The 25,460-nt window shown below is 44.8% G+C and overlaps 1 protein-coding gene across 1 annotated transcript in view; it reads right to left on the reverse strand.

The window, feature by feature from the left end:
- Positions 1 to 25,179, reverse strand: part of TLR7 (toll like receptor 7) — a 164,608-nt gene extending 139,429 nt beyond the window's left edge. The window contains exon 1 of the mRNA XM_086934574.1: positions 25,050 to 25,179. Coding sequence (XP_086790700.1) covers positions 25,050 to 25,052 — 3 coding nt within the window. The 5' untranslated portion in view covers positions 25,053 to 25,179. The remainder of the gene's footprint in view (positions 1 to 25,049) is intronic.
- Between the last annotated feature and the right edge of the window lie 281 nt (positions 25,180 to 25,460).

A 25,460-nucleotide genomic window follows, 5' to 3' on the forward strand; every position in this document is an offset into this window, starting at 1 on the left:
AGTGCAGTGGGGGCATTTGGCAAGATGGAGAAGTTCACAAGGGTGAGAAATGGAAAACACATGCATTCTCATAAAGCGCTTAAGCAGAAAGAAAACAGTAGCTCCCTAAAAATGAACAGTGGAAGTGCAGAGGCCAACCAATCAGAGAAATGGTAAAGAGGATACGCCCCAGAGGAGGGACAAACATAAGCTGGGACAGGAAAAACCATTGAATAAGTAAAAAGCAAATGAGAGCAACAATAAAGCCAACCAATGGCGAGGCAGTAAGGCCATGTAAATTCCCAGTTAAGCCCACAATAAGTCATTTGGAGCCAGACATCTTATGCTGTCTGGTAGGCTTGACCTAAAATGTCCCCCACAAGAGCTGCATCTGTTCAGATGAAAAGCAGACAAATACTGACAATGACATACAGAATCTCTGTTTCTGGATCAAAAATCAGTACAGGAATGCGTCCATAAATTAGCTTTCGGTGTGAAAAAAGAACTAAAATGTGTGTACTTAACAGTTCAGAATAGGTGCCACTAAACATATATGGCACTGAGTAATTAATGGTTTACTCCAGACAGAGTTCACGTGTAATAGGTGCGTCTGTGCAGACGTGTGATCTGTGGGACCGTTGCTTTACTACAAGAGTATCTATCACTTTGTAAAATGTATGACAGATAAGGCTAAGGCAGGTAACGCGTCCAACAGTGTATCTCTAGAGGTATTAAAACATGGAACACCTGCATCAGGAGAGACTGATGTACCAATACTGATAAATGGCATGCGATGCAGGCATGTCAGTACAGACAAATTACCTTTTGAACGGATGTGACAGTACCCTAAACTGCTAAACCAGGAGCTCCCCTGCGCACAATAATCGCACAAAACGTAAATGTTAGACACAGTAATGCAATTCTTCTGAACAAAAGGCCTGCTACAAGTTAAGGGGGTGGGAAATGGAATCCTGTTCTTCCTGGACTTCATACAGCTAGTACAGTTGAAGTTATAAAGAGAAAACTGCTCGAGAGAAACCTTAAATATATATGATGCTCTACTTGGCAAAACTGAAAGTGATCACAGAAGAAAGTGCAGTGCTTGATTGTTTGCAACTCTAGGAAAAAGAATCCGCAGATATGTCAAAACCTGCCATGGAGGGACGCCAACATGAAATGGAAGATGGTGTAGGGTTAATTCACAGGTCGCCCCATTATCTCGGACTGAGCAGGGGGGAAATCAATCTGGGGCTCGAAGGATGAGCACTCGCTCTTCTTGGTGGGTATGCTTTCGGGCTTGACGCCCGCGTACGGGTGGTGGAAGGCAGGGAAGGCTGCGGCGGAGGAGGTGGAGAGCGGTTCCAGCCAGGGTCGCACCGCATAGCGCCCACCGCTGGGCGCTGGCTGGGCCATGTAGGGCTGGTAGAGACCGCTGACGGCGGCAGTAGGTGGCTGTGAGTGCACCGCAGACCAGGCAGCCGGGAAGACTGCGGACTTGGGCGCAAAACTGCAGGCGGAGAAGTCGGACACCTCGGTGCCACCCGGGGCCCTGGAGGCCGCGCCGTGCCCCACCTGGAGGCAGCGGGCCCCGTAGACCTCCTCGCTTTCGTGCCCCATCAGGGAGTCCACGTAATAGTTACTTACAGCGCCACTGGACAACATTTTAGGCTCCCCTCGCTGGAGCTCTTCTTCTCCGGCACTTCCGCTTGTCCTGCCCCCTGCCTGCCTGACTTCCGGGCCGTGGCCAATCGCAGCGCGGCCCTGGGGTCGGGAGGCCGGACAGCGCCTCCTAATCTCCCACCGGGCCGGCGGCGGTGTAAACACGGGGCAATGCCGGGTGGGCACCGGCTTCAATTAAAATATAAAGTGGCACTCGCTCAAAGGCGGCAATGTCCCTGGCAGGGTGGGCACCTGCCAGGGGGCTCAAAAAAATCGGCAAGGGACGGGGCAACTGTATTGAGGGCGGGTGCCGCCAATGCCGGACCAGATTCGGGGGCGTTCCCGAGAACCGGCTTTCGGCTGACGTAGCCAAAAGCCAAAGAATCTCGGGAACGCCCCCGAATCTGGTCCTGCATTGACGGACAGGCCAGTCTTCCAATGGCTAGCCTCCATTTATGGAGCTAACCAATGGATGACGGGGGCGGATTCCAACCCCTATACTATACTCATTAGGTTTTTTCTAGCGAATGCTTACTTCGTAAGCATTGGCTAGTCAAAACCTAAAAAAAACAAATGGTGTATGAATTCTTCATGTGATGTGGGCATACAATTCTGTGCCGCAGCAAGGAACTGTATGTTGTTTTGATTTTCCTAATAAAATCCACCAGGTGGCTGGCTGCTTGCTGGGGTGCAGACACACAGTTCTGCAGTCCAGTGAGGTGTCGGATGCTTTTTGGATATTTTCTTTGCCCAAGAAAAAGTTCAGCCATTCAGAGGCTCTTTGCTGGGGTCCAGCCACCCTTGACTGGGCCTCAACAGGGAGCCAGACCCTTTTTGGACTGTTGGGGCACAATCACATAGAACTTTGTCCCAGCAAGAAAACGGATATGGTTTGGAATTTTTCTTAGCCTAAAAAAGACAAACATTGTCTGTTTCCTTGCTTGGCTGAAGGCACACACTTCTGAGCTAGAGCGAGGAGCCAGACCCTTTTTGGCTTTTTCCTAAGTGAAAATCCAAATAATGCTTGTATCCTTGCTGGGGCATACACACACGTTTGCACTCCAGCAAGGAGCCAGCCACTTTATGTATTTTTTTTTTGTCTAAAAACAAATCCTAATGTTGTTGGGATCTTTTTGACAGCACAGAAACACACATCGGAGACTGGGGTCATCTAGCACCTAGGGAAAACTACCAACCCCAGACATGTGAAAACACTAGACACTGGGAGGAGTCTTTGGTGGTGTGTCTTACAAGGATGGCACCACTTTCTCTTACCCAGTATTCCCCCCATAGGCCAAACATTGGTAAAAAAAGGATTTCCTCATATTTCTGTGACAAAGTTCAGGAATATGTGGGGAACAGCAAACCTCTCAGCACCTAGAGTTCCTATATGTATAACAATAAAAAAACAGTATGTCACATGTGTGGGTGGGCTTATCATAACTGACTTGAACTGGCCAAATAGGAGTGCATGTGAAGTCAATATTGTGTTGATGTAGTCTTCGCATGGTGTGAGAAGTTGGCCTGATATGTGATGTTTCCAATTCTGGAACCACCTTGTATCAGTCCAAACAATCCCTTATGGTGTCTGGTTGTAAGTCAACCTTATTAGACAAGCTATCCTATTGGTAGCATGGACTAAGCAGCCTTAAAGGCTAAACTCAAGAGGTCGTGTTAAGCGAGCTGTTTTACCAATCACAATCCTGTAATATCAAATGAAAGGACACCACACAAGTATATATTATAAAAATATATGTATTTATTACTAGAATAATCCCCAGTACTCTTTATGAGCAAAGGGGCACAAGCGTTAAAACAAAAGCACAGTTAAACATATAAAAGTTGCACAATTATGGATGAGGGTGAGTGGCCACTCAAACCATATATTAAGAAAGTGGTATAAGAGATACCAATCGAACAGTGGTTAGGCCTAGGGCCTAGGGAATCGCTGGGAGCAGCCGGGACTAGCAATGCTGAAGTCGGGAAAAGCCCACGGGATTCGGGTGCAGCGCTTAAAGCACACGCATGCACCAATGCAAAGTCAATGGTGCGTAAAAGTTATAAAGTTACTGTTTAAGGAGACTTCTGCTTAACCTAGAAGGACGAAATTTAAGACACATACACTAGAGGTGTGTACCAGTTTGGGAACACTGGCGTTGTTGAGTTACCTCACCCACAGGAAGCGGGTGCATAGGGTCGAAGTTGTGTCGGGTTTTATCACACAGGTTGCTGGTGCTTGAAGCAAGATGCTGCAGGAGATGTGAAGGAGAAGTGTCCGTGTGATCCAAGGGTGGATCAGAGTCGTAGAAATACCTGAAAGCAGAGGGGACAGAGTCTGGGTCACTCAGCAGTGACCAGGGTGGAACCAGGACGGAACCAGGCAATGTCGGGTGCAATCAGGTGGTTGTTGAGGAGCTTCTCTCCACTGCCACGTGGGCTCTAGGGCATCTGCGATGTCCAGGAGCAAGTCACGAGCTGTGCCACAGAGGTTCTCGCTGTCGGCACAGTCGGCTTCAAGATTGGAGCAAACAACACTTGGCAAGAGCAATCCACTCAGGACTGGAAGATTGCTTCTCACTCGGACCAGGAGGGTCAGAGCGGGTGCTCCTTTTCAGAGGAGCGGGTGCAAGTCTGGAGCAACCAGAATCACAGGTCGGATTTCAAGTTTCGTCGGCACAGGGGCCACAAGCCAGCGGGCAAGTGACCAGGCCAATGCGTTGAGCCAAAAGAAGCAGAATGGCCCCACGCAGCACTCGGTGAGTGTAGAGGGGTGAGCTTCAATGCAAAAGTGGCACAGGGCTGGGGCTTCTCAAACCCCGGTGTACAGCTTCGAGGGTCACTCGTGGGCTGCACGGTCAGCGTCTCGTGGTCTTGTCAAGATGGCAGGCCCCACGCTTCCGGTCGCCTCCACGGGTCTCACCTCTGCAGGGACTGTGGATCGGGCTGGTAGAAGGCAGGCAAGCTTAATCTTGTCGATCTCTGTCGCTCAAGTTCCGGCGGGAACTGCAACAAAGCAGACGTCGAGGTGCTGGATGGTGCCTGTTTGCACAGGGTGGTCACTCCTTGACCACAAGGGAGATTCTTCAGTCTTCTACGTCGAGTAGGATGTCGAAGGGTCCAGAGTTTCGTTTCTTATGTTTCATCAGGATAATCTGAGTGCATTGACACTGCTCCCATTCTTATACCAATCTAGGGGGCTGGATTACCTGCTAGGTCCCCTCCTATGGGTGGGACCCAGGAAGGGGGTGGATACACCCCTTTCCCTTTGTCCAGGCCGCGCTGGGACTGGGGCTGGTGTGCCCCAGAAACGGTTTGACCGGATTATGCAACGGGAAACCTTGTGCTCCCCAGGCAGTGTCTGGTTTCTTTCAAACCTCCCTGCTACAATCCACTATCTCCAGTCTGGGGTGGTGTAACACCTCCCTGCGACAGGAAAGCCTTTGTCCAGGCGTCCTTGGCTGAGTTTCGGTCAGCAGCAGGAGGTCAGACTCGTGTCTGTGGCAGAAGCATCCATTTTGTGGATCTGAGGCTCTTTTAAAAATCAACCGCGTTTCAGTAAAGTAACATGTCTTCTTCCTCTAGAAGGGTGGAATGATATCCCCGTCGACAGGACTGTCGATGGGATAGTATTCCAAATCGTATTACACCTTACACGACATGTTTTGATAAAGCCAAACCAAAGTTGACATATAACCGCGAGGATTATAATGCACTTAATAGTATATGGTATGGCATTATCCTGGAACAGCTTAGGAAGTTGTTCCCGACAGCTGCAGACAGGCTCAGCTCATGCTCGAGCTCCATCTCACATAAAACCACGCACTCTGCCTCTAGGATTGATAAGGCCTTCCATAGGAGTGGCTCACAGGTTTATATGTGTCCAGATATAGGTTTAGATATAGGTATACTATATCTAAGCAAGGGGTGATTACACCCACTTGCCCCAGCTGAGTGATCAGCCAATTGTGTCAATTTAAGAACAGCCAGGGGTGGCAAAAGCTATGCTGCAGCCCCTGGTAGGCCTTGGTGGCACCTATGCCCTGAGCACCTATAGTGCATGGTACAGGGGCTGACAAGGAGTCCAGTTCCAATTGGGTTATGTACCTATAGTACATGTATGTGAATTTAGAGAGAGAACAGCAGGCTGGGGGTCTGATTAGCAGGCCCACAGCCTCATTAAGTCGAAAACCAGTGAAGCAAAAAGCAAAAATTGGGGTGACCATAGGATAGCAGACCCTACTCTCCTACACAACCCCCCCCCAAACGCAGGGACATAAAACTTAACCTTGACCAGATAAGTCTTCATGTTTTAAATGGAAGTACCTGGAGAGACCATCTGCATTACCATGGTCAGTCCCTGGGCGGTGCTCCACTGTAAAGTCCATCCCCTGTAGGGAAATGGACCACCTGAGTAGTTTGGGGTTTTCACCCTTCATCTGATTTAGCCACAAGAGATGCTTATGGTCTGTCTGAATTAGGAAGTGAGTTCCAAACAAGTATGGCCTCAACTTCTTCAGGGCCCAAACCACAGCAAAGGCCTCCCTCTCAATAGCTGACCAACGTTTCTCCCTGGGGGTCAGCCTTCTGCTAATAAAAGCAATGGGCTGGTCATGACCATCTGTATTCAATTGTGAAAGCACAGCTCCCACCCCCAACTCAGAAGCATCTGTCTGTACAATGAACTGTTTGGAGTAGTCAGGACTCTTCAGGATAGGTGCAGAGCACATGGCCTTCTTCAGGTCATCAAATGCCTTTTGACAGCTAACTGTCCACTGAACCTTTTTTGGCATCTTCTTAGATGTCAAGTCATTTAATGGTGTCACAATGGACCCATAGTTCTTCACAAACTTTCTGTAATACCCAGTGAGGCCCAAGAAGGCTCTGACTTGTGTCTGGGTAGTTGGAGGAGCCCAGTCCTGTATGGTCTGGATTTTGCTCTCCAATGGTTGAACCTGACCCCCACCTACTAGGTGGCCCAGGTACACAACCTTGCTCTGCCCTATCTGGCACTTAGTAGCCTTGATAGTCAGGCCTGCCTTTTGCAGGGCCTCCAGAACCTTCTTCAGGTGGATCAGGTGATCCTCCCAGGTGGAGCTAAAGACAGCAATATCATCTAGATATGCTGCACAAAAGTCATCCAACCCAGCAAGGACTTGATTCGCCAACCTTTGGAAGGTGGCAGGTACATTCTTCAAACCAAAAGGGCATTACCACAAACTGATAATGTCCACTAGGGGTAGAGAATGCTGTTTTGGCTTTTGACTCTTCACTTAACCTGATCTGCCAGTAGCCAACTGTCAAATCAAATGTGCTCAGAAACTTGTCAGAAGCCAATTTATCAATGAGCTCATCTGCTCTTGGAATGGGATGTGCATCTGTCCTAGTGACAGCATTGAGACCTCTGTAGTCCACACAAATCCTCATTTCTCTCTTTCCATCTTTGGTATGAGGTTTTGGCACCAGGACTACTGGGCTGGCCCATGGGCTCTCTGATGGCTCAATCACTCCAAGCTCCAACATCTTTTGCACCTCAGCTTTTATACAATCCCGACATGGTCAGGTTGCCTGTAAATTTTATTCTTCACAGGCAGACTGTCACCAGTGTCCACCTCATGGGCGCACCAGTTAGTTTGACTGGGTGTGAGTGAAAACATATGTCTGTGGGCCTGCAACACCTGTCTGCAGTCCACCTGTTGCTGCTCAGTGAGGCTGCCTACCAAGGCTACTCCATCAACTGAACCATCATCAGGGTTCTAGGAAAGCAGGTCTGGGAGAGGGTCACTCTCTTCCTCCTGATCCCCATCTGTGGCCATTAGGAGACTCATGTCCTCCCTGTCAACAAATGCTTTCAAACGATTTACATGGAGCACCCTATGGGGGCTCCTAGGGGTTCCAAAGTCAACCACATAGGTGACTTCTCCCTTATTTTCAACAATTGGGTAGGGTCCAGTCCATTTGTCCTTGAGTGCTGCTGGGGCCACTGGCTCCAACACCCACACCATCTGCCCTGGTTTGTACTCCACCAGAACAGCCTTTTGGTCATGCCAAGCTTTCAGTAATTCTTGACTGGCCTCCAGGTTTTTGGATGCTCTCTCCATGTATTCAGCCATCCTGGAGCGGAGACCAAGTACATAGTCCACAACATCTAGCTTAGGCTTTTTGAGAGGTAACTCCCATCCTTCCTTCACCAAACATAGTGGACCCCTCACAGGGTGGCCAAACAGAAGTTCAAAAGGGCTGTAGCCAACCCCCTTTTGTGGGACCTCTCTGTAAGCAAAGAGCAAGCAGGGTAAAAGGGTGTCCCATTTCCGCCTAAGCTTCTCTGGTAATCCTTTTATCATTCCCTTGAGGGTCTTGTTGAATCTCTCCACAAGCCCATTGCACTGTGGGTGATAGGGTGTGGTAAACTTGTAGTTTACTCCTCACTCCTTCCACATTGCGTATCCACACATGAAGTTGGTACCTCTGTCTGAAAGAACCTCCTTTGGAAAACCCACTCTTGAGAAAACTGCAAGAAGGGCCTTTGCCACAACAGGTGCTGTTGTGGTCCTCAGGGGAATTGCCTCTGGATACCTGGTGGCATGATCCACTGCCACCAGTATAAATCTGTGCCCAGATGCTGTTTGAGGATCCATGGGACCCACAATGTCTATTCCAACTCTTTCAAAGGGTACCCCCACCACAGGTAGTGGTATCAGGGGGGCCTTTGTTGTACCACCTGACTTACCACTGGCTTGGCAAGTGACACAGGAGCGACAAAACTCCTTGACATTTTCTGACATATGAGGCCAGTGAAAGTGAGGGACAAGCCTGTCCCAAGTCTTGCTTTGGCCTAAGTGTCCTGCAAGGGGAATATCATGGGCCAAGGTAAGAAGGAAGCCCCTAAACTTCAAAGGTATGACCAACCTCCTGGTGGCACCAGGCTTGGGGTCTCTAGCCTCTGAGTAAAGGAGCCCATCGTCCCAATATACTTTATGGGTACCTTGAGCATTCCCTGCAGCCTCAGCAGCAGCTTGTTGTCTGAGGGGTTCAAGAGAAGGGCAATCTATTGGGCCTGCCCCTGGTCTGCCCTTGAGGGTCCCCCTGTCCCCAGAAACTCAACCTGATCAGGTTTAAGTTCCTCAGAGACAGTCTCCTCTTGGACTGCAGAATCAGCTTCCTGTGAAGTCTGATCCTCAACCTGGGGCAAGTGGAAAGGCACAGCCTTAACCCTCTTGCTCTTTCTCTTGGGTTGTGGTTGGTCTATTGTTCCAAGATCCACCACTGGTTCAGTAAGGCACTTCTTAGCCTGAGTCCTTGTCACTGCAAGGACATGTGCTGAAATCCCTAGCATTTCTGCATGAGTCCTGTACTCCACTTCTGACCACATTGAGATTTTTCAAGATCATTGCCTAACAGACAGTCTACTGGGAGGTCTGCACTTACCACAACTTTCTTTAGGCCATTTACCCCTACCCAGGAGAAGTTCACAACAGGCACACTATGGGTAGTAGTGGTGTTGCTTGCATTGGTCACTAGGTAATTCTCACCTAGTACAATCTGTCCAGGGTCCAAAAAGTCAGGTGTCACCATAGTGACACTGGCACAAGTGTCCCTGTAGGCCTGAGCCAGTTTCTCATTTATCAAAGGCATCTGCCTATACTTGCCCAGGTTACTGGGACTCACAGTAGTGGTCAAAGATAAGTCCACATCATAAAGCAGAACTGCCTGAGTAGGGGCTCTGACTAGGCCAGATTCCATCTCAGTACCCAGGGTCAACCCTACTAAACCCTTGGGTTGTGTACTACCAATGCTGACTGTACTAGGGGATGCAGGTGCTTTAGGAGCTGCAGTGGTAGGAACTGGATTTTTCTTGGTGCACTCACTGCTCCAGTGTGAAACTGATTTGCAGGTATTACACCAAGGTTTCTTTGGGCCATCATTCTTCTTCTTTTTGTTACCATATTGGGAACCACCCTCCTTATTAGAATTTTGTGGGCCTGAAGAAGACTTCTGGTCTTTTTCTTTATCTTTCTTATCCCCACCCTTCTGGTCTGTTTTCTTCTGGTCACCACCATGGTTCTGGGGTTTCTGCTTAATCCTTGTTCTGACCCATTTGTCCGCCTTCTTTCCCAATACTTGGGGAGAGGTCAGATCAGAGTCAATAAGGTATTGATGCAACAACTGGTTCTGACAGTTATTAAGGATCTGCTCTCTCATTATAAGATTGTACAATCCTGTATAGTCTGAGACTTTACTTCCCTGCAGCCAACCCTCCAGAGCCTTAGTGGCACAATCAACAAAATCAGTCCAGTCCTGAGACTGTGCTTTTTGGGTGTCTCTGAACAACAACCTGTATTGCTCAGTGGTTAGGCCAAACCCTTCAATAAGAGCACTCTTCAGGACAGAGTAGTTTTTGGCATCCTCAGGTCTAACTGTGAGGAGCCTATCCCTCCCTTTCTCAGAAAAGGAGTACCATAAAATTGCAGCCCACTGATCCTGAGGAACCTGCTGTACCATGCAGGCTCTATCAAGAGCAGTCATCCATTTGTGGATGTCATCCCCTTCCTTGTAGGGGGGCACAATTTTTGTCAGGTTTCTATTGTCATAGCCCCTGTCTTTCTCTCTAGGAATATTGCTGCCACCAGTGGCATCTAAGCCACACAACTTCTGTTCTCTTGCTAAAGCAAGCTTAGCTTGAGCCAAGGCTATCTCTTCCCACTCTATCTGGAGTTGGACAGCCCTCATCCTGGCCCTATGCTCTTTTCTCTGGGGGGAAGTCATTCCCCTTTGAGATTCCCTGGAGACACTAGAAATATGAGAGTCCCCTGATGGAGATCTCACCCTTCTATTGCCTGAAGGAACTATGTTATAGGATCTGGGGAGGTGCTGGCCCTCTTCACTCCCATGTAGGTCTAAGTTGGCCTGGTTAAGCCTGGCAACTATGACCTGGTTACCCCTCTGATCCTGATCAGGCTCATCTACTTCTGAGCCTTCCTCCTCCTCTTCCTATTCTTCTTCCTCCTCTGGAGTGTTCTCATTCTCAGGGGTGTTCACTCCATCTCCTGTTTCTAAGGGAACTGCACTCTCCATATCTAAGTCATCCTTTTCCAGGATGGCTATCAGGGAAGGAATGGTGGGGTTGTGAACCCTTTTTAGCCCTCTTGCAATGCATAAGGCACTCAAGTCTTTATGGCTAAGTTTGTCATAGCTGGAAGTTGCCTTGGTAAGGTCAACTGTCACAGGGGCAGAGCCTGAAGCTCCTCCTGTGCCAGACATGACTGCTAGTGAGGTGCAAGTGGTGCACTTACCTACACTAAGTGTTTTCCTACTGTACCTTGCTAGTGAGTTGTAGGCAGGGTGTGCTACTCCCTTTAATCTACAACTACTAAGTTCAGTAGAACTTAAATATGCTAAGCTTTTGTTTTATATGTACCTAAGGTACTTGATGTGATCTTTCAATTTGATAAAAAGATTGCAATGGTAAAAACAACAGCAAGCTCAAATCCGCACCGCTGCACACCAATGTGAGAAGTTGGCCTGATATGTGATGTTTCCAATTCTGGAACCACCTTATATCAGTCCAAACAATCCCTTATGGTGTCTGGTTGTAAGTCAACCTTATTAGACAAGCTATCCTAGTGGTAGCATGGACTAAGCAGCCTTAAAGGCTAAACTCAAGAGGTCGTGTTAAGAGAGCTGTTTTACCAATCACAATCCTGTAATATCAAAGGAAAGGACACCACACAAGTATATATTATAAAAATATATGTATTTATTACTAGAATAATCCCCAGTACTCTTTATGAGCAAAGGGGCACAAGCGTTAAAACAAAAGCACAGTTAAACATATAAAAGTTGCACAATTATGGATGAGGGCGGGTGGCCACTCAAACCATATATTAAGAAAGTGGTATAAGAGATACCAATCAAACAGTGGTAAGGCCAAGGGCCTAGGGAATCGCTGGGAGTAGTCGGGACTAGCAATGCTGAAGTCGGGAAAAGCCCGCAGGATTCGGGTGCAGCGCTTAAAGCACACGCATGCACCAATGCAAAGTCAATGGTGCGTACAAGTTATAAAGTTACTGTTTAAGGAGACTTCCTCTTAACCTAGAAGGACGAAATTTAAGACACATACACTAGAGGTGTGTACCAGTGTGGGAACACCGGCGTTGTTGAGTTACCTCACCCACAGGAAGCGGGTGCATAGGGTCGAAGTTGTGTCAGGTTTCGTCACGCAGGTTGTTGGTGCTTGAAGCTGAAGATGCTGCAGGCGATGTGAAGAAGTGTCCGGTGTGATCCAAGGGTGGATCAGAGTCGTAGGGTACCTGAAAGCAGAGGGGACAGAGTCTGGGTCACTCAGCAGTGACCAGGGTGGAACCAGGACGGAATCAGGCAATGTTGGGCGCAATCAGGTGGGTGTCGAGGAGCTTCTCTCCGCTGCCACGTGGGCTCTAGGGCATCTGCGAAATCCAGGAGCGGGTCACAAGCTGTCCCACAAGGCTCTCGCCGTCGGCGCAGTCGGCTTCAAGATTGGAGCAAACAACACTTGGCAAGAGCAATCCACGCAGGACTGGAAGATTGCTTCTCACTCGGACCAGGAGGGTCAGAGCGGGTGCTCCTTTTCAGAGGAGCGGGTGCAAGTCTGGAGCAACCAGAATCACAGGTCGGATTTCAAGTTTCGTTGGCACAGGGGCCACAAGCCAGTGGGCAAGTGACCGGGCCAACGCATTGAGCCAAAAGAAGCAGAAGGGCCGCACGCAGCACTCGGTGAGTGTAGAGGGGTGAGATTGGGTGCAAAAGTGGCTCAGGGCTGAGGCTTCTCAAACCCCGGTGTACAGCTTCGAAGGTCTCTCGTGGGCTGCACGGTCAGCGTCTCGTGGTCTTGTCAAGATGGCGGGCCCCACGCTTCTGGTCGTCTCCACGGGTCTCAGCTCTGTAGGGACTGTGGATCGGGTTTGTAGAAGGCAGGCAAGCTTGATCTTGTCAATCTCTGTTGCTTGTTTTCCGGCGGGTACTGCAACAAAGCAGACGTTGAGGTGCTGGATGGTGCCTGTTTGCACAGGGTGGTCACTCCTTGAATACAAGGAATATTCTTCAGTCTTCTACGTCGAGTAGGATGTCAAAGGGTCCAGAGTTTAGTTTCTTATGTTTCATCAGGATAATCTGAGTGCGTTGGCACTGCTCCCATTCTTATACCAATCTAGGAGGCTGGATTCCCTGCTAGGTCCCCTCCTATGGGTGGGACCCAGGAAGGGGGTGGATACACCCCTTTCCCTTTGTCCAGGCCATGCTGGGACTGGGGTTGGTGTGCCCCAGAACAGGTTTAACCGGATTATGCAAGGGGAAGCCTTGTGCTCCCCAGGCAGTGTCTGGTTTCTTTCAAACCTCCCTGCTACAATCCACTATCTCCTGTCTGGGGGGGTGTAACACCTCCCTGCAACAGGAAAGCCTTTGTCCAGGCCTCCTCGGCTGAGTTTCGGTCAGCAGCAGGAGGTCAGATTCATCTCTGTGGCAGGAGCATCCCTTTTGTGGATCTGAGGCTCTTTTAAAAATCAACCGCGTTTCAGTAAAGTAACATGTCTTCTCCCTCTAGAAGTGTGGAATGCTATCCCCGTCGACAGGACTGTCGAGGGGATAGTATTCCAAATCGTATGACACCTTACACGACATGTTTTGATAAAGCCAAACCAAAGTTGACATATAACCGCATGGATTATAATGCACTTAACCGTATATGGTATGGCATTATCCCGGAACAGCTTAGGGAGTTGTTCCCGACAGCTGCAGACAGGCTCAGCTCATACTCGAGCTCCATCTCACATAAAACCACGCACTCTGCCTCCAGGATTGATAAGGCCTTCCATAGGAGTGGCTCACAGGTTTATATGTGTCTAGATATAGGTATAATACTATATCTAAGCAAGGGGTGATTACACCCACTTGCCCCAGCTGAGTGATCAGCCAGTTGTGTCAATTTAAGAACCAGCCAGGGGTGACAAAAGCTATGCTGCAGCCCCTGGTAGGCCTTGGTGGCACCTATGCCCTGAGCACCTATAGTACATGGTACAGGGGCTGACAAGGAGTCCAGTTCCAATTGGGTTATGTACCTATAGTAAATGTATGTGATTTTAGAGAGAGAACAGCAGGCTGGGGGTCTGATTAGCAGGCCCACAGCCTCATTAAGTCGAAAACCAGTGAAACAAAAAGCAAAAATTGGGGTGACCATAGGATAGCAGACCCTACTCTCCTACACATGGTCACAATCTTGACCTAATCCTGTTGCCTGCAAAAGGGCCACCCTCATGTGGGATACCATTTTTATCGGGGGAAGGGTGAAACTATTGGATGGTAGGACGTTTGCCATTTGCTGAAGGCTGGAGTTTTATGTCACAAATAGAAGAAATGTTGATGTTCTGTTTATCCAAAACATTTACAATGGATTCTGGTTCTTACAAATGCTATGGCTTCAAGTAAGTCACATCACCGCATCACTGTGGATTCCTCTGTGTCTCAAAATTTCAGAAATGTCTCGGGTTAGTAGGTTCCCATGGGTCACCGCCTCGCCTGGGCCCAAATCATATAGAAATCCTAATGGAATCCCCTGATCAAAAACTTTCTCTGGTGTCTAGTGTGTGGATTTATGCTCAAGTCCATGGAACTTCAAAATATGTCTCATAGCCTCAAACCCAGATGTAAAGGAACACAGATTTGGGCAGGCCATGGAGAGGGGATGACTGCAGAGTTCCACGCCTCTGCCTAGTCTTCCGTGACTCGTGACCCATGACCCCGCCTCTGTAATGGCGATCGTGATCTAGAGACGTGGAGACGCTGGAGGACTGCAGCTACAGGGAAAAAACCGGGAGCCTCTAGCTGAAAAGAATACACAGTCTCACTTGTGTAACACGGTGCGGAGAGAATCAGGAAATCAAGAAGAAATGCCCCGAGAGAGATGATGCCTCGCTGATTTAGTTTGCTTTTCTGTCGGGAGTTCGGTCCGAGTTAGGACATACTGCTCATCTGTGTCTTTTGAAGGTGAGCGCAGGAGTGTTCTTATCAGTGGGCCAGACACGGAGCTTTTCAACAGAGCTGCCTGATGGGTGGTCGGTCCGCTAATCGGCAATGTTTGAGGTGGTTGTAAGCGGACAGATACGGAGCAGATACTAAGCTTATTGAGGCTGTGCTAGCTGGCTGATTTTCCACGAAAGAAAGGAGGAGGTGTAAATCTGAGGGTGGCTCCCAGGTGCAGCTAGCAGAGTTTGGTCTACTAGAAACGATCAATATACCTAAAAAACAAAACAAAAAAAACAAACAAACAATTTCTTTGGTTCTTTGGGACTCTGTGGATCTGAGTGGAGTCCCTCTGAGTTAACTGTTTGGGATCATTGGGGCTGCAACGGATTGCTGAAGATCAAGCTTTAAAAACCCTTTTTTTTTTTTTTTTTTTTTCCTTCCATCCTAAAAACGAACTAAAAAAAAAAAAAAATAAAGTTCTGAGCTAACTGTGGGGATAATTTTGGATCATTTGGATTGCTGGAGATCTGTGTTAAAAACTTTTTCTATCCTAAAAAAAAAAAAAAACTAAAAGGAAGGGAAAGAAGAAGGAAGAAAAAAAGGAAAAGGGGAGTGTACTGCTCTAAAAATGGGCAAACTTTTGAAGGATGACGACGCAGTTAAACTCAGCAAAGTGGAAGCGGCTGCCCGACAGAAAGCCAAAACTCGTCTCGCTCTAGCTAAAAAAGCTGCACGCAAAGCTGCTTGTGAGAAAAATAAAGACATCAATAGGGAGGGTGTGGGGAGCCCTGTAGCTGTAGCTGATGATACAACACCTGAATCTTCAGATGAGGAACCGCCCTCCTCCTCTACCCCCCTACAGCATAAAGAACAGCATATAGAACAACAAGAACAGCAAGAAGCAGCAACAGAGGGGGACAAGACGAATGATAGTAATGCAGCAGATTTACTTGCACAGTCACAGGCAGAAAAGGAAGTCCACCCTCAAACTCTCAACCCCTCACCAGCATTGGTAACAACAGCGCCTCAGGTGGTAGAAGAGAGGAGAAACAGCGGGAAGGGAGGAAAGGAGGTGAGAGACTTTCCACTGTTTGCAAAAAGAACAACTCCGAAATCTCTCCTTCCTAATTCTTCACAACTCCTTTCGGTTTCCCTCACTTTGGATGCCCCAGCCTCTAATGCTCTATCTAAGGGTCCTGACATGACAGTATCTCCACCTCAAACTCAGCTTTCTACAGTAAATGTAGCAAATGAAGCGGCAAGTGATGGGGGGAGTATATATGATACAACTCCCGGGAGCGGGAGCGAAAGAATATTAGGACCCGACTCTAGCCTTCTCGACAAGGAGGCAAGATCAGAGGTAAAATTCCAGCTAGATATTCGTGAGATGCTCAATCTAATTCTCGACGAGATCCGTGAAATAAAAAATAATCAGCGCACGGAACTTGCTGCTATTCACGCCAGAATTGATAAGCTGGAGGAGTTAACACTGGCGCTGCCCAACAGGGTTTTGGAAGCTGAGTCAAGGATTGCTGTCCTGGAAGATCAGATGAATCTGGTATCAGGAGAGACTAAAGAGGCTACAAAGAAGAGGATTATAATGGAGAATAAACTGGAGAGTTGGAGAACCATTCTCGCAGATCCAACCTGAGGATCGTAGGGGTTCCAGAAGGAACAGAAGGATCCGACACAGTACAATGGGTTAACTCATTTATACAGAAAGTAGTTCTACCAGACTTTGAAGGAGACTTAACGATAACAAGAGCCCACAGAGTACCGGCTCAGCGTTTTGCGAACTCTCCATTCCCTAGAACTATCCTTCTAAATTTTGCGGATTTCAGGATTAAGGAACGGATACTCTCTAAGGCATATCAACAACGCCAGTTTTCTGTTTCCGAAACCACAAAATGCAGGATTTTCTCGGATATGACAGCAACTGCAGCCAAAAGAAGGAAAGAGTTTGTAAAATTGCTGCAGTTGTTTAAAGCTAATGGTGCTCAGGCCTCGATTGCGCAGCAATCAAAGCTGAAGGTTCTCGTTAAGGGAAAATTCTTTCTATTTACTGATTTAGAAGAGGCACAGACCCTGCTTAATGAGATATCTACAAGGGCCTAGGCTCAATGGCTTGGCTTAACTGTAGGTTAACGGAATGTTAAATATGAGGAATCTAATGTTATAATGTTAATCTAGTTAAAAGGGGAAAAAAGGGAAAAAGAGTATGGAAAAAATTCAGGCGGGTGTTCCTGGGTCAAGGGTCACACTAGGGTGTAACAAGAAGACACCCGTAGAGGAAATAAGGGGTGGGATGTGGGCAGTGTGGACGGGGAGGGGTTTCCCACATCCCTGGGGGGGTCCTGGGTGGGGGGGAGTGAAAGCAGAAAAAAAAAATACAAGCTCAGTAGGTTTTCTATTCTTAACATGGGTTGGTACAGAAGAGGTTTCAGAACATCATAGCTTCGTCAATGAGATTTAACTTGTGCAATATCCTGTCCATTAATGCAAATGGGCTGCTAAATAAACAGAAATACGGAGCTCTTTTAAAATGGGTAATTGCCTTTAAACCCCATGTGGTCTTCCTCCAGGAGACGCACCTGAAATCGAACTCTCCAAAGTTGTTTCTACCTAGATATTTTTCCTATGGGTTTTTTTCCTCAGCTGGGGTCGCCCAGAGGGGTGTCGCTATTTATTTCTCTAGGAATCTACCCTGGGAAATTTTGCAAATGCAAAGAGACTCTAAAGGTAGATGGCTTTGGGTTACAGCAAAATTGTTGGGAAAAGTATTCAATTTTGTAAATTATTATGGCCCAATTTTTGATGACACCTCGGCCCTGACTGAAATTAGGGAAATACTAAGGGGCACTGCTGGGCAAATTATAATAGGAGGTGATTTCAATTATATCCAGGATTTAAAGAGGGACACCTCAAACAAGAATAAGAAACAACTAAAACCAAAGACTAAAGGGGTGTTAGAGGCTTTCATGTCAGAATATCAATTGCGGGACTCCTGGCGTTCCCTAAACCCCAATCTAGAGTCTTACACGTGCTATTCTAATAGGTTCCACACAGCCTCTAGAATAGATTTTTTTTATCCTCAAGATCACTCCAAATTTCCAACGCATTGATAGGCTGTAATCCCTTTTCAGATCATGGGAGGATTGAGGTAGAACTAATACTAGAGGGTACGACAGGGGAGCGATCTAGGTGGCAGTTGGATCGTACCCTGTTACAGAACATGACATGGGTTGAGGGTTTTAAAGATTGGATAAGGGAATTTTTTTTAGTAAATAAGGACTCAGCAGAGCCTTTTGCAGTATGGGGGGCATTCAAAGCAGCAGCCCGGGGACAGATTATAGCATTTTCTTGCAATAAAGCAAATGACCGAAAAAGAAAAATTTCTGCCCTTCAGTGTGCTGCTGAGAATGAGTATACATTGAAACTGAATCAAAAACCTAATAACTGGGAACAAGCTAAAGCATTGCTTAGGGACTTCTTCATCCTGGAAGAGATAAATAGCTCAAAAGCCTTTCAACAAAAGCTATATGAAGACAGTCAACTCATGGGTAAGCTGCTGGCAAATTCGATCAGGAAAAAACAAGAGTCGTCCATCATTTTAAAAATCCAAGACCCGTCAGGTGGAATAGATACTCGAAGTGAGGGAATCGCGAAAATATTCCTTGATCATTACGAGAGAATATACTCTACTGATATTCAAGTGGAGGAAATATTGATCAGGGAATACTTTGATAATTTAAATATCCCCAAAATTTCCAACTTCAGATCTAATCAAATAGGCTGTGATATAAGTCATCTGGAAATTCAGAATAGTATAAAAGCCACAGCGGGAGCAAAGGCCTCAGGGATAGATGGATTCCCAATCGAATTTTATAAGGTTTTTTTGAAGGAATTAGAAGATCCCTTGAAACATTTATTTAATTATATTAGACTAGGTGGTAGGGTTCCCTCAGAGTTTAAAGAGTCCACAATTATTAGTTTTGTTAAGAAAGGCAAGAATCCGGAGGACGTAAATTCCTATAGACCAATTAGTCTATTAAACTCTGATTATAAGGTTTTCATGAAAATTTGGGCTCAAAGATTCGTGTTGGCAGCCCAGGAGGTAATACATCAAGACCAAACGGGTTTTATAGCCGGTCGTAGTATGGCTGCCAACACAGAATATTTAATACAGGCACTAGATTATTTTAATTTTAATTCAATTTCTGCATGCATTCTTATGATTGATGCAGAAAAAGCATTTGATTTAGTCAACTGGTCAGCGTTATTTTTTTCTTTGGGTTATTTTGGATTCCCCGCCCTCATTATTAACATGTTACAAAATATCTATAATGGGGCATCAGCCCAGGTGATAATAAATGCCAAGCAAGCTGGGAAGATTAAAATAAAACGGGGTACTAGACAAGGTTGCCCCTTATCACCCCTGCTTTTCACCTTTTTTATCGAACCCCTGGTAATAAAAATAAGAAATAATGAAGCAATATCTTCCCCAATTGCTGGAATGTCGAAGTTAAAATTATTTGCCGACGACATCATCCTTTACATGGCTCCTGATAAAGAAAATATCTTACATCTTATGAAAGAGCTTCAGGAATATGAGAAGATAGGGGGATATAAAATCAATGAGAAAAAAACGGAAGTTCTTATTATAAATTCAAATTTAGATTTCCTTCCGCCAGATCTTCAGCTCCAAGCAGAAAAAAGGGACCCAATAAGATATTTAGGGATTTATGTGACCAGAGACTATCAAGAACTTTTTCAACTGAATTACACAAAAACAAAGAATAAAATTAAGTGCCTTTTAGAACAATGGGATATACTGCCCCTATCATTGATTGGCAGAGTGGCATTGATTAAGATGAACATATTACCTCTGCTTTTATTTTTGTTTAGTAATATTCCAATCAAAGTCAATATGGCCTTTTTTAACGAACTAGAATCCATGATGAGAAAATTTATTTGGAACAAAAAGGCCAATAGAGTCAAACTCGCGGTAATACAACTTCCTGTTAACCAAGGCGGGCTTGCTCTTCCCCATTTTAATACATATTACGAAGCAGCTTTTTTCGATATAATGGCAGGATTATTAAAGGCTAGACAGACAAGAGACAACTTTTTTTTAAATAGAATGCTTGAGGAATCAGGCTCTCAAATTCCTATCTTCTTAAAAACTGCAAAGCTTCCAAAGAGAACACGATACAAGACACTGATAGGGTATTCATCAAGATTACGGCTGCTATTTGAAAAACATGGTTCAGATGGATCTATTTATTTGAAACTGTCAGAATGTGCTAAAATGGGTCTTAGGATTTCTTCAAGTCATCTGACAGAATGGGAATCGGCCGGATTCTGTGAAATAAGGCATCTTCTTACTCAAAATACCTTAATTAGCTGGCAAATGGTTAGAGATAGAACGCATCCGAGGCGGCTCATGTTTTTTCAATATTTGCAATTGATTTATTTTATGAGAAAAGAAATAGGAAGTCTAGATTCAACACCCAATGCTTTGCTAACAGCGCTATATGGGGAGAAACATAAGGGTATTGGATTCTGGTATAAAAAGCTACCCCCTTCTGGATCATCTACTATAATAATTAACCACTTGGAGAAAATAAATCTTACATTACAGTGTGTATTGTCAGATAAAGACTGGGAGACAATATGTTATTTAGGAAACAGAGCACTTCGAGCAGCTAACTATAAGCGAATGTCCTTTCTTTCTCTCTGGCTGGCATATTACACCCCGGAGGCCCTACAGAGAATGTTCCCTGAATGTGAGAACAAATGTTTTAGATGCAAAACCAGGGGACAGGGTGGTTGGTATCATATTTTTTTCTCATGTCCAAAGTTAGAACCCTTCTGGAAGGAGATTTTCGCAGATTTGGAAATAGCAACTGGGAAAATTCTTCTTCCAGAAGGGGAAGTGGCCCTTTTTGGCATCAGTAAAGACAGGAATAGGTTTAATGAATCAGAAGAAGTGTTTATTTTTATTTCCGCTGCCGTGGCACGGTCCCTGATTTTGCAAAATTGGAAATCTACGTTGAGTCCATGTCATGTTAAGTGGGTTAATAAAATGAGAAGAACATATAATTTTGAGAGAGCCTATGCAGGTAGAGTGGGTGCAATTGCAAGATTTGAAAGGAATTGGAAACATTTTAACCAGCTTGAACTGTTAAAAGGAAGGTGATTGTTATATTTTAGTTAATTGTAAGTATTGTAAATATCCATCTGCCGTGCTATATCAAATTGCTAAACACTTTTATCATATATATTAGTCGTTATTGTATTTGCACTTCATGAAGTGTATTACTATTTGTGTTACTATGCATCGGCACTTTATTGCATTAGTCACTTTATATAGGTCAAATTTTGCACATAATTACAATAGCACTTTCAAGCGTCGGTCTTTTTCACTTTTGCACTAGCACTTTATGAACGGCATAATAATAATAATCTTGATGCTGCTATTATCAGTTGTTTATATATTGGGTAACCTAATATGTTTTGGAACTAATATCTTAAATACTGTAATAATATTATTATTATTATTTCTTTTTTCTTTTTTGTGCATTATTGCAGTTTTTGTATTATTGCTGTGGTATTTTTTTTTTTTTTTTTTTTTTTTTTTTGTCTAGGGTTGTCTCTTGGATACTGTAAATTTTTTCTAAATGTATGTCTAAGTATGAAGAAATTAATGTACCAATGTATATAACATTTTTTTTTTTTTCACCTACGGCTTGTAATAAAAAAAAAAATTAAAAAAAAAAAAAAAAAGATTTGGGCAGGCCTTGGGAGGGACATGTTCCTGTGTGAGGATGACTGTAGGAAACTAACATGCCCTAGGGACAAAATGTTGAAACTCTGACAAACATCTTGTTCAATGTTTTTGCCTGGTCAGCAAGTAAGGGAGAAGGAAGTCTGGGACACATCAATGGAAACCTTATGATGTGTATGTGTTGAAGGAGTATGAACCAAAAACACATTACTTTCCTAAAGCATCCATCTTTGTTCCTCTGAGTCTCCGGAGTTTTGTGGTACCAGACACGTTTTGTATTGGTATCAGTATTTTGGTCACAGATACCACCCCTCAACGGTACAGAATCACACTCTAACCCTATATTGTTAACATCTACACAACCTAATGTTACCTCCAGCAAAAGGACAGGTAACCTAAACCTGCATTTCACTTAAGGAGGCTTTTCAATTTTCTCAAATACACCAGTTCATCATCGATGGGCACTCTAAGCCCAAAGAAAACCAGTGTTTGGGAGCAAATTAAAAAGATCTGATAAATGTCATGTTCAGCGCCATCTATCTGCCAGCGAGTCAGGGTGAGGGAGATCTGACACCCAGGGATGGAAACCTTAGTATGTGTATGTAGATGTTACAAATATATGTTTTGGGTGCATTTCCATATAGCCCAGGGGTGATATCTGTGACCAAAAGGCAGGGACACTAAACTGCAATTTCACTTGCAGCAGCTTCCTAAATTTTCTAAATGCACTACAATCAGTTTATTGTGGGCATCCGAAGGCAACAGAAAACCCATACATGTGAGGTACTCCATGCTCAAGTAATCCAGAGAAACAAAGTTAGGGGTTAAGCCTTGGCAGGTTTATCTTCATGTGAAAGGTAGACAGAAGGGTATAACCATGTTTTGAAAATAAAATGCCCAAAACTTTGACAGATGTCAGGTTCAGAGTGTTCTGGCAACTAGTCATGGCAAGGCAGGTCTGGCATGCGCCAATAGATTCCTCAGGTCACACAGAATTGGAAAATGTATAGTTTTCATACTTTCATGTAGTCCTGTTTTTTTAATATCTGTTATCAAATGAAGAGGGCACCAGAAGCAATGAGTCTACCACAATGTTATGCTCTGTGCAAATATTACATAATTGATTGTGCAGCTACATTCCTTAGAAAAATTTCAAGGAGCCCGTCAGGGCATTCGTCGGACCGTAACCCCTACAATCAGGGTGGTGCCTGCAGAGGCACTGCACTAACGATTACAGTGTCCCTATTCCCTCTGCCATTACATGGTGGTCTGGCGGCTACGTAAAGGCTGACTGGAAGGGACTTTGGGGGCCCCGGGCAGGGACCCCAACCCCCATGGGCGTTCGCTATTGGGCCAGGGGGGCACATGTGGTGCCTCCTCAAACATCCATGCAAAGTATACCAGGCATTACAGGTTGCCTGGCAGGTGGTGCATGCATGTTTGTAAAATATCTTTTACCATTGTGGCATGTGCTGTAGCCCTTTTCCAGACTGCAGTACAAGCCGCAATGGCAAAAAACTTTTATCCAACCGCCTACACGGCGGTTGCATTGTAATTAAGTGGGTGGATCTGCTGACTACATGTCTGGTGGTTCCATTCCTGCGGCGATGACCGACATCATAATTAGTGCCTTAACAATTAGGTTCTAATAATGTTGGCCACAACTGGTGAATTGTGTGCCGATGTTTGTTCACTTTAAGGGTAAGCATATGCTTTGCTGCTTGTATACTCATGTATTTCACCCAAAATGTAATATTCCAGTTGGATGCTCCTTTCTACTTTCTGGTTTTCGAAATTCTGACAGCAACTACACTTTTGTCAATACATCGCATTATTGGAGAAAGAACTTTTCAAATCTGCCTATATGCCATGTATCTGCCAATTCAAAGATGGTTCTTGACCTAAAATTGTTAAAACCAATCATGCAGTCTGTTTCATGCTTTTACTGCAGGTTGGTTTTTATAAGTGTGTGGATTTGCTTACCTTTTCTCTGTCATATCTGTACTCAATTTGAGAATACTCTTCATTACGGGTAGTAAAAAAAATACTATGATCATGATTTAGCCTAGGGTGATAATAGAGAACCCTCTGATTTCTGAAGGAAGTTCAAAATCAGAGGGAGAACCTACCCGCGGAATTACCCCCAACAAAGACATAATAAAAGTGCGGAAACTTAGTTACTTGATTATCCTCTGGCTTATGAATTCCGGTATAAATGGAGGGGTTGTCATTGCCTATCAAATTCTAAATCAGAGCTTTACCCTTGAGGATTTTTTATGCACAAACTCTATTTTGGTGTCATCTGTGATTCAAAGAAGTACCGCCATATCCTGAGTTATTTAGCTCATAAAAACAACATTCTAAGGCAGAATTAGGAATCCAAAGCTGACATTTCGAAGGAATCTCAAGTAGAGGAGAAAAACATCACTTGTCATGCAATATGCATTCCTCTACACCATTGAGTGTCACACAGGCATGACTGTGTTCCTGTATGGCACTTACTGAGAATATTCAAGAAAGTGGATGATGTTGCTGGTAATTTATTGCAGCAACCTGAATAATAAGTAAAGAATCATGTAAATTACCTAATAAATCATTCTCTGTTGGCTGAAAGTTCTCTTCCCAAAATCTCCATGTATTCTTAGGGACAGCACAGGTAACATTGATGAACTACCATGCAACTTTGGCACTACGATGACAGGAATAGGTTTCCAATATTTGCATAATAAAATAGACAAGCACTGGCAAAGCCAATAAGTTTGGCATTGGGTGTCAGCCTTTTTACTTGGTCAATCCTTGTCTTACATTGTCATGATTTTTGAAAAAGTTATTGTTGTGAAAGCTGCTGGGCCCTTGTTAATCTTAAACAACAATTTGAAAAAAGATACAAATATTTTTGTCTCAAAAAGCATATATTGCCATAGTTACCCCTGGAACTGAAGAGAACTACTTTTTTGTTTAGTTGCGCCCGTTGTGAAAGGTCAGACATGCTATAACTTACAGCAAAGTTAGCCAATGCTGAAGTGGGCTAACCCACTGCTTGAATGCAAATGACACAAAAACAGACCAATAGATGAAGAGGGCTAGCTGGAAGCCCTTATAAGTAACTGTTTTATAATTTATAAATGTACTAAAAACTCAAGTATGTGGCTAAGACCAGTTACGTATGGAGGGAAACCTTAGCATGAAGATCCATTTGATAGGGCACACCTTACTGATGACAATTTCACACAAAACGAACCAAAAAACAAGTACACAATGCTTCTTAGTGCAGGTTACTTAATGCAATGATGATCAAAATAAAATGCCTATTTTTTCTAAAACTATTTGGTTAAAACTATCCTTGCTCACAATAGACCAATGAAAAGAGGACTATAAAACTACTCAGGGAGACATATGTAAAATCCGAAGGGATGAGTCACAGACCACTCTTTTCTAAATTCTTTAGCATTGACAAACATGTTTAACCTACAGTATCCATGCATTAAGTCAATATTTTAGCTATTCTACTTCCTTTACAAGTAGAGAGTGGAGCACATGTAGAATGCACATAACATAGTTCTGGCGGTACCTTTCACATTTATATTTTTTAGGCTATATATATGTTTAGGATAAGAGGAATATGGCATACCATTTTCGATGTTCCAGCAAGTCTGTTGTCTTCTTCGATTAAAGTTTAAGCCAAATGGATGCCGGCAGCCCTTTGAAAAGATCACCTATCTTCTGCAAGGATGAACTTCAGACAGAGAACACAACTCTGACAGCAGGCAATAGGCTGCAATGAAACTGTGACTTTTACCCACTTCCTCAAAGTCAGTGCACGTGTTTGGTCGCTGGCATCTCCAGTTATCGTTCTCTGTTAAAAATAGGCAAGACAAGCTTGTGCAATACGTTCTTCCTGATTCACATGGTCTATCATTTAACAGACTATACCGAGGGGGTTTCCATTTAGAATACAATTGTTGAATCTCTTGTGTTTTTACAGCAATCTTATATATAATGGTATGATGTGGATACACATGTGGCCAGATTACAGAAGCTT

This window comes from Lissotriton vulgaris, chromosome 8 (assembly GCF_964263255.1).
Source record: "Lissotriton vulgaris chromosome 8, aLisVul1.2, whole genome shotgun sequence".
NCBI lineage: Eukaryota > Metazoa > Chordata > Amphibia > Caudata > Salamandridae > Lissotriton > Lissotriton vulgaris.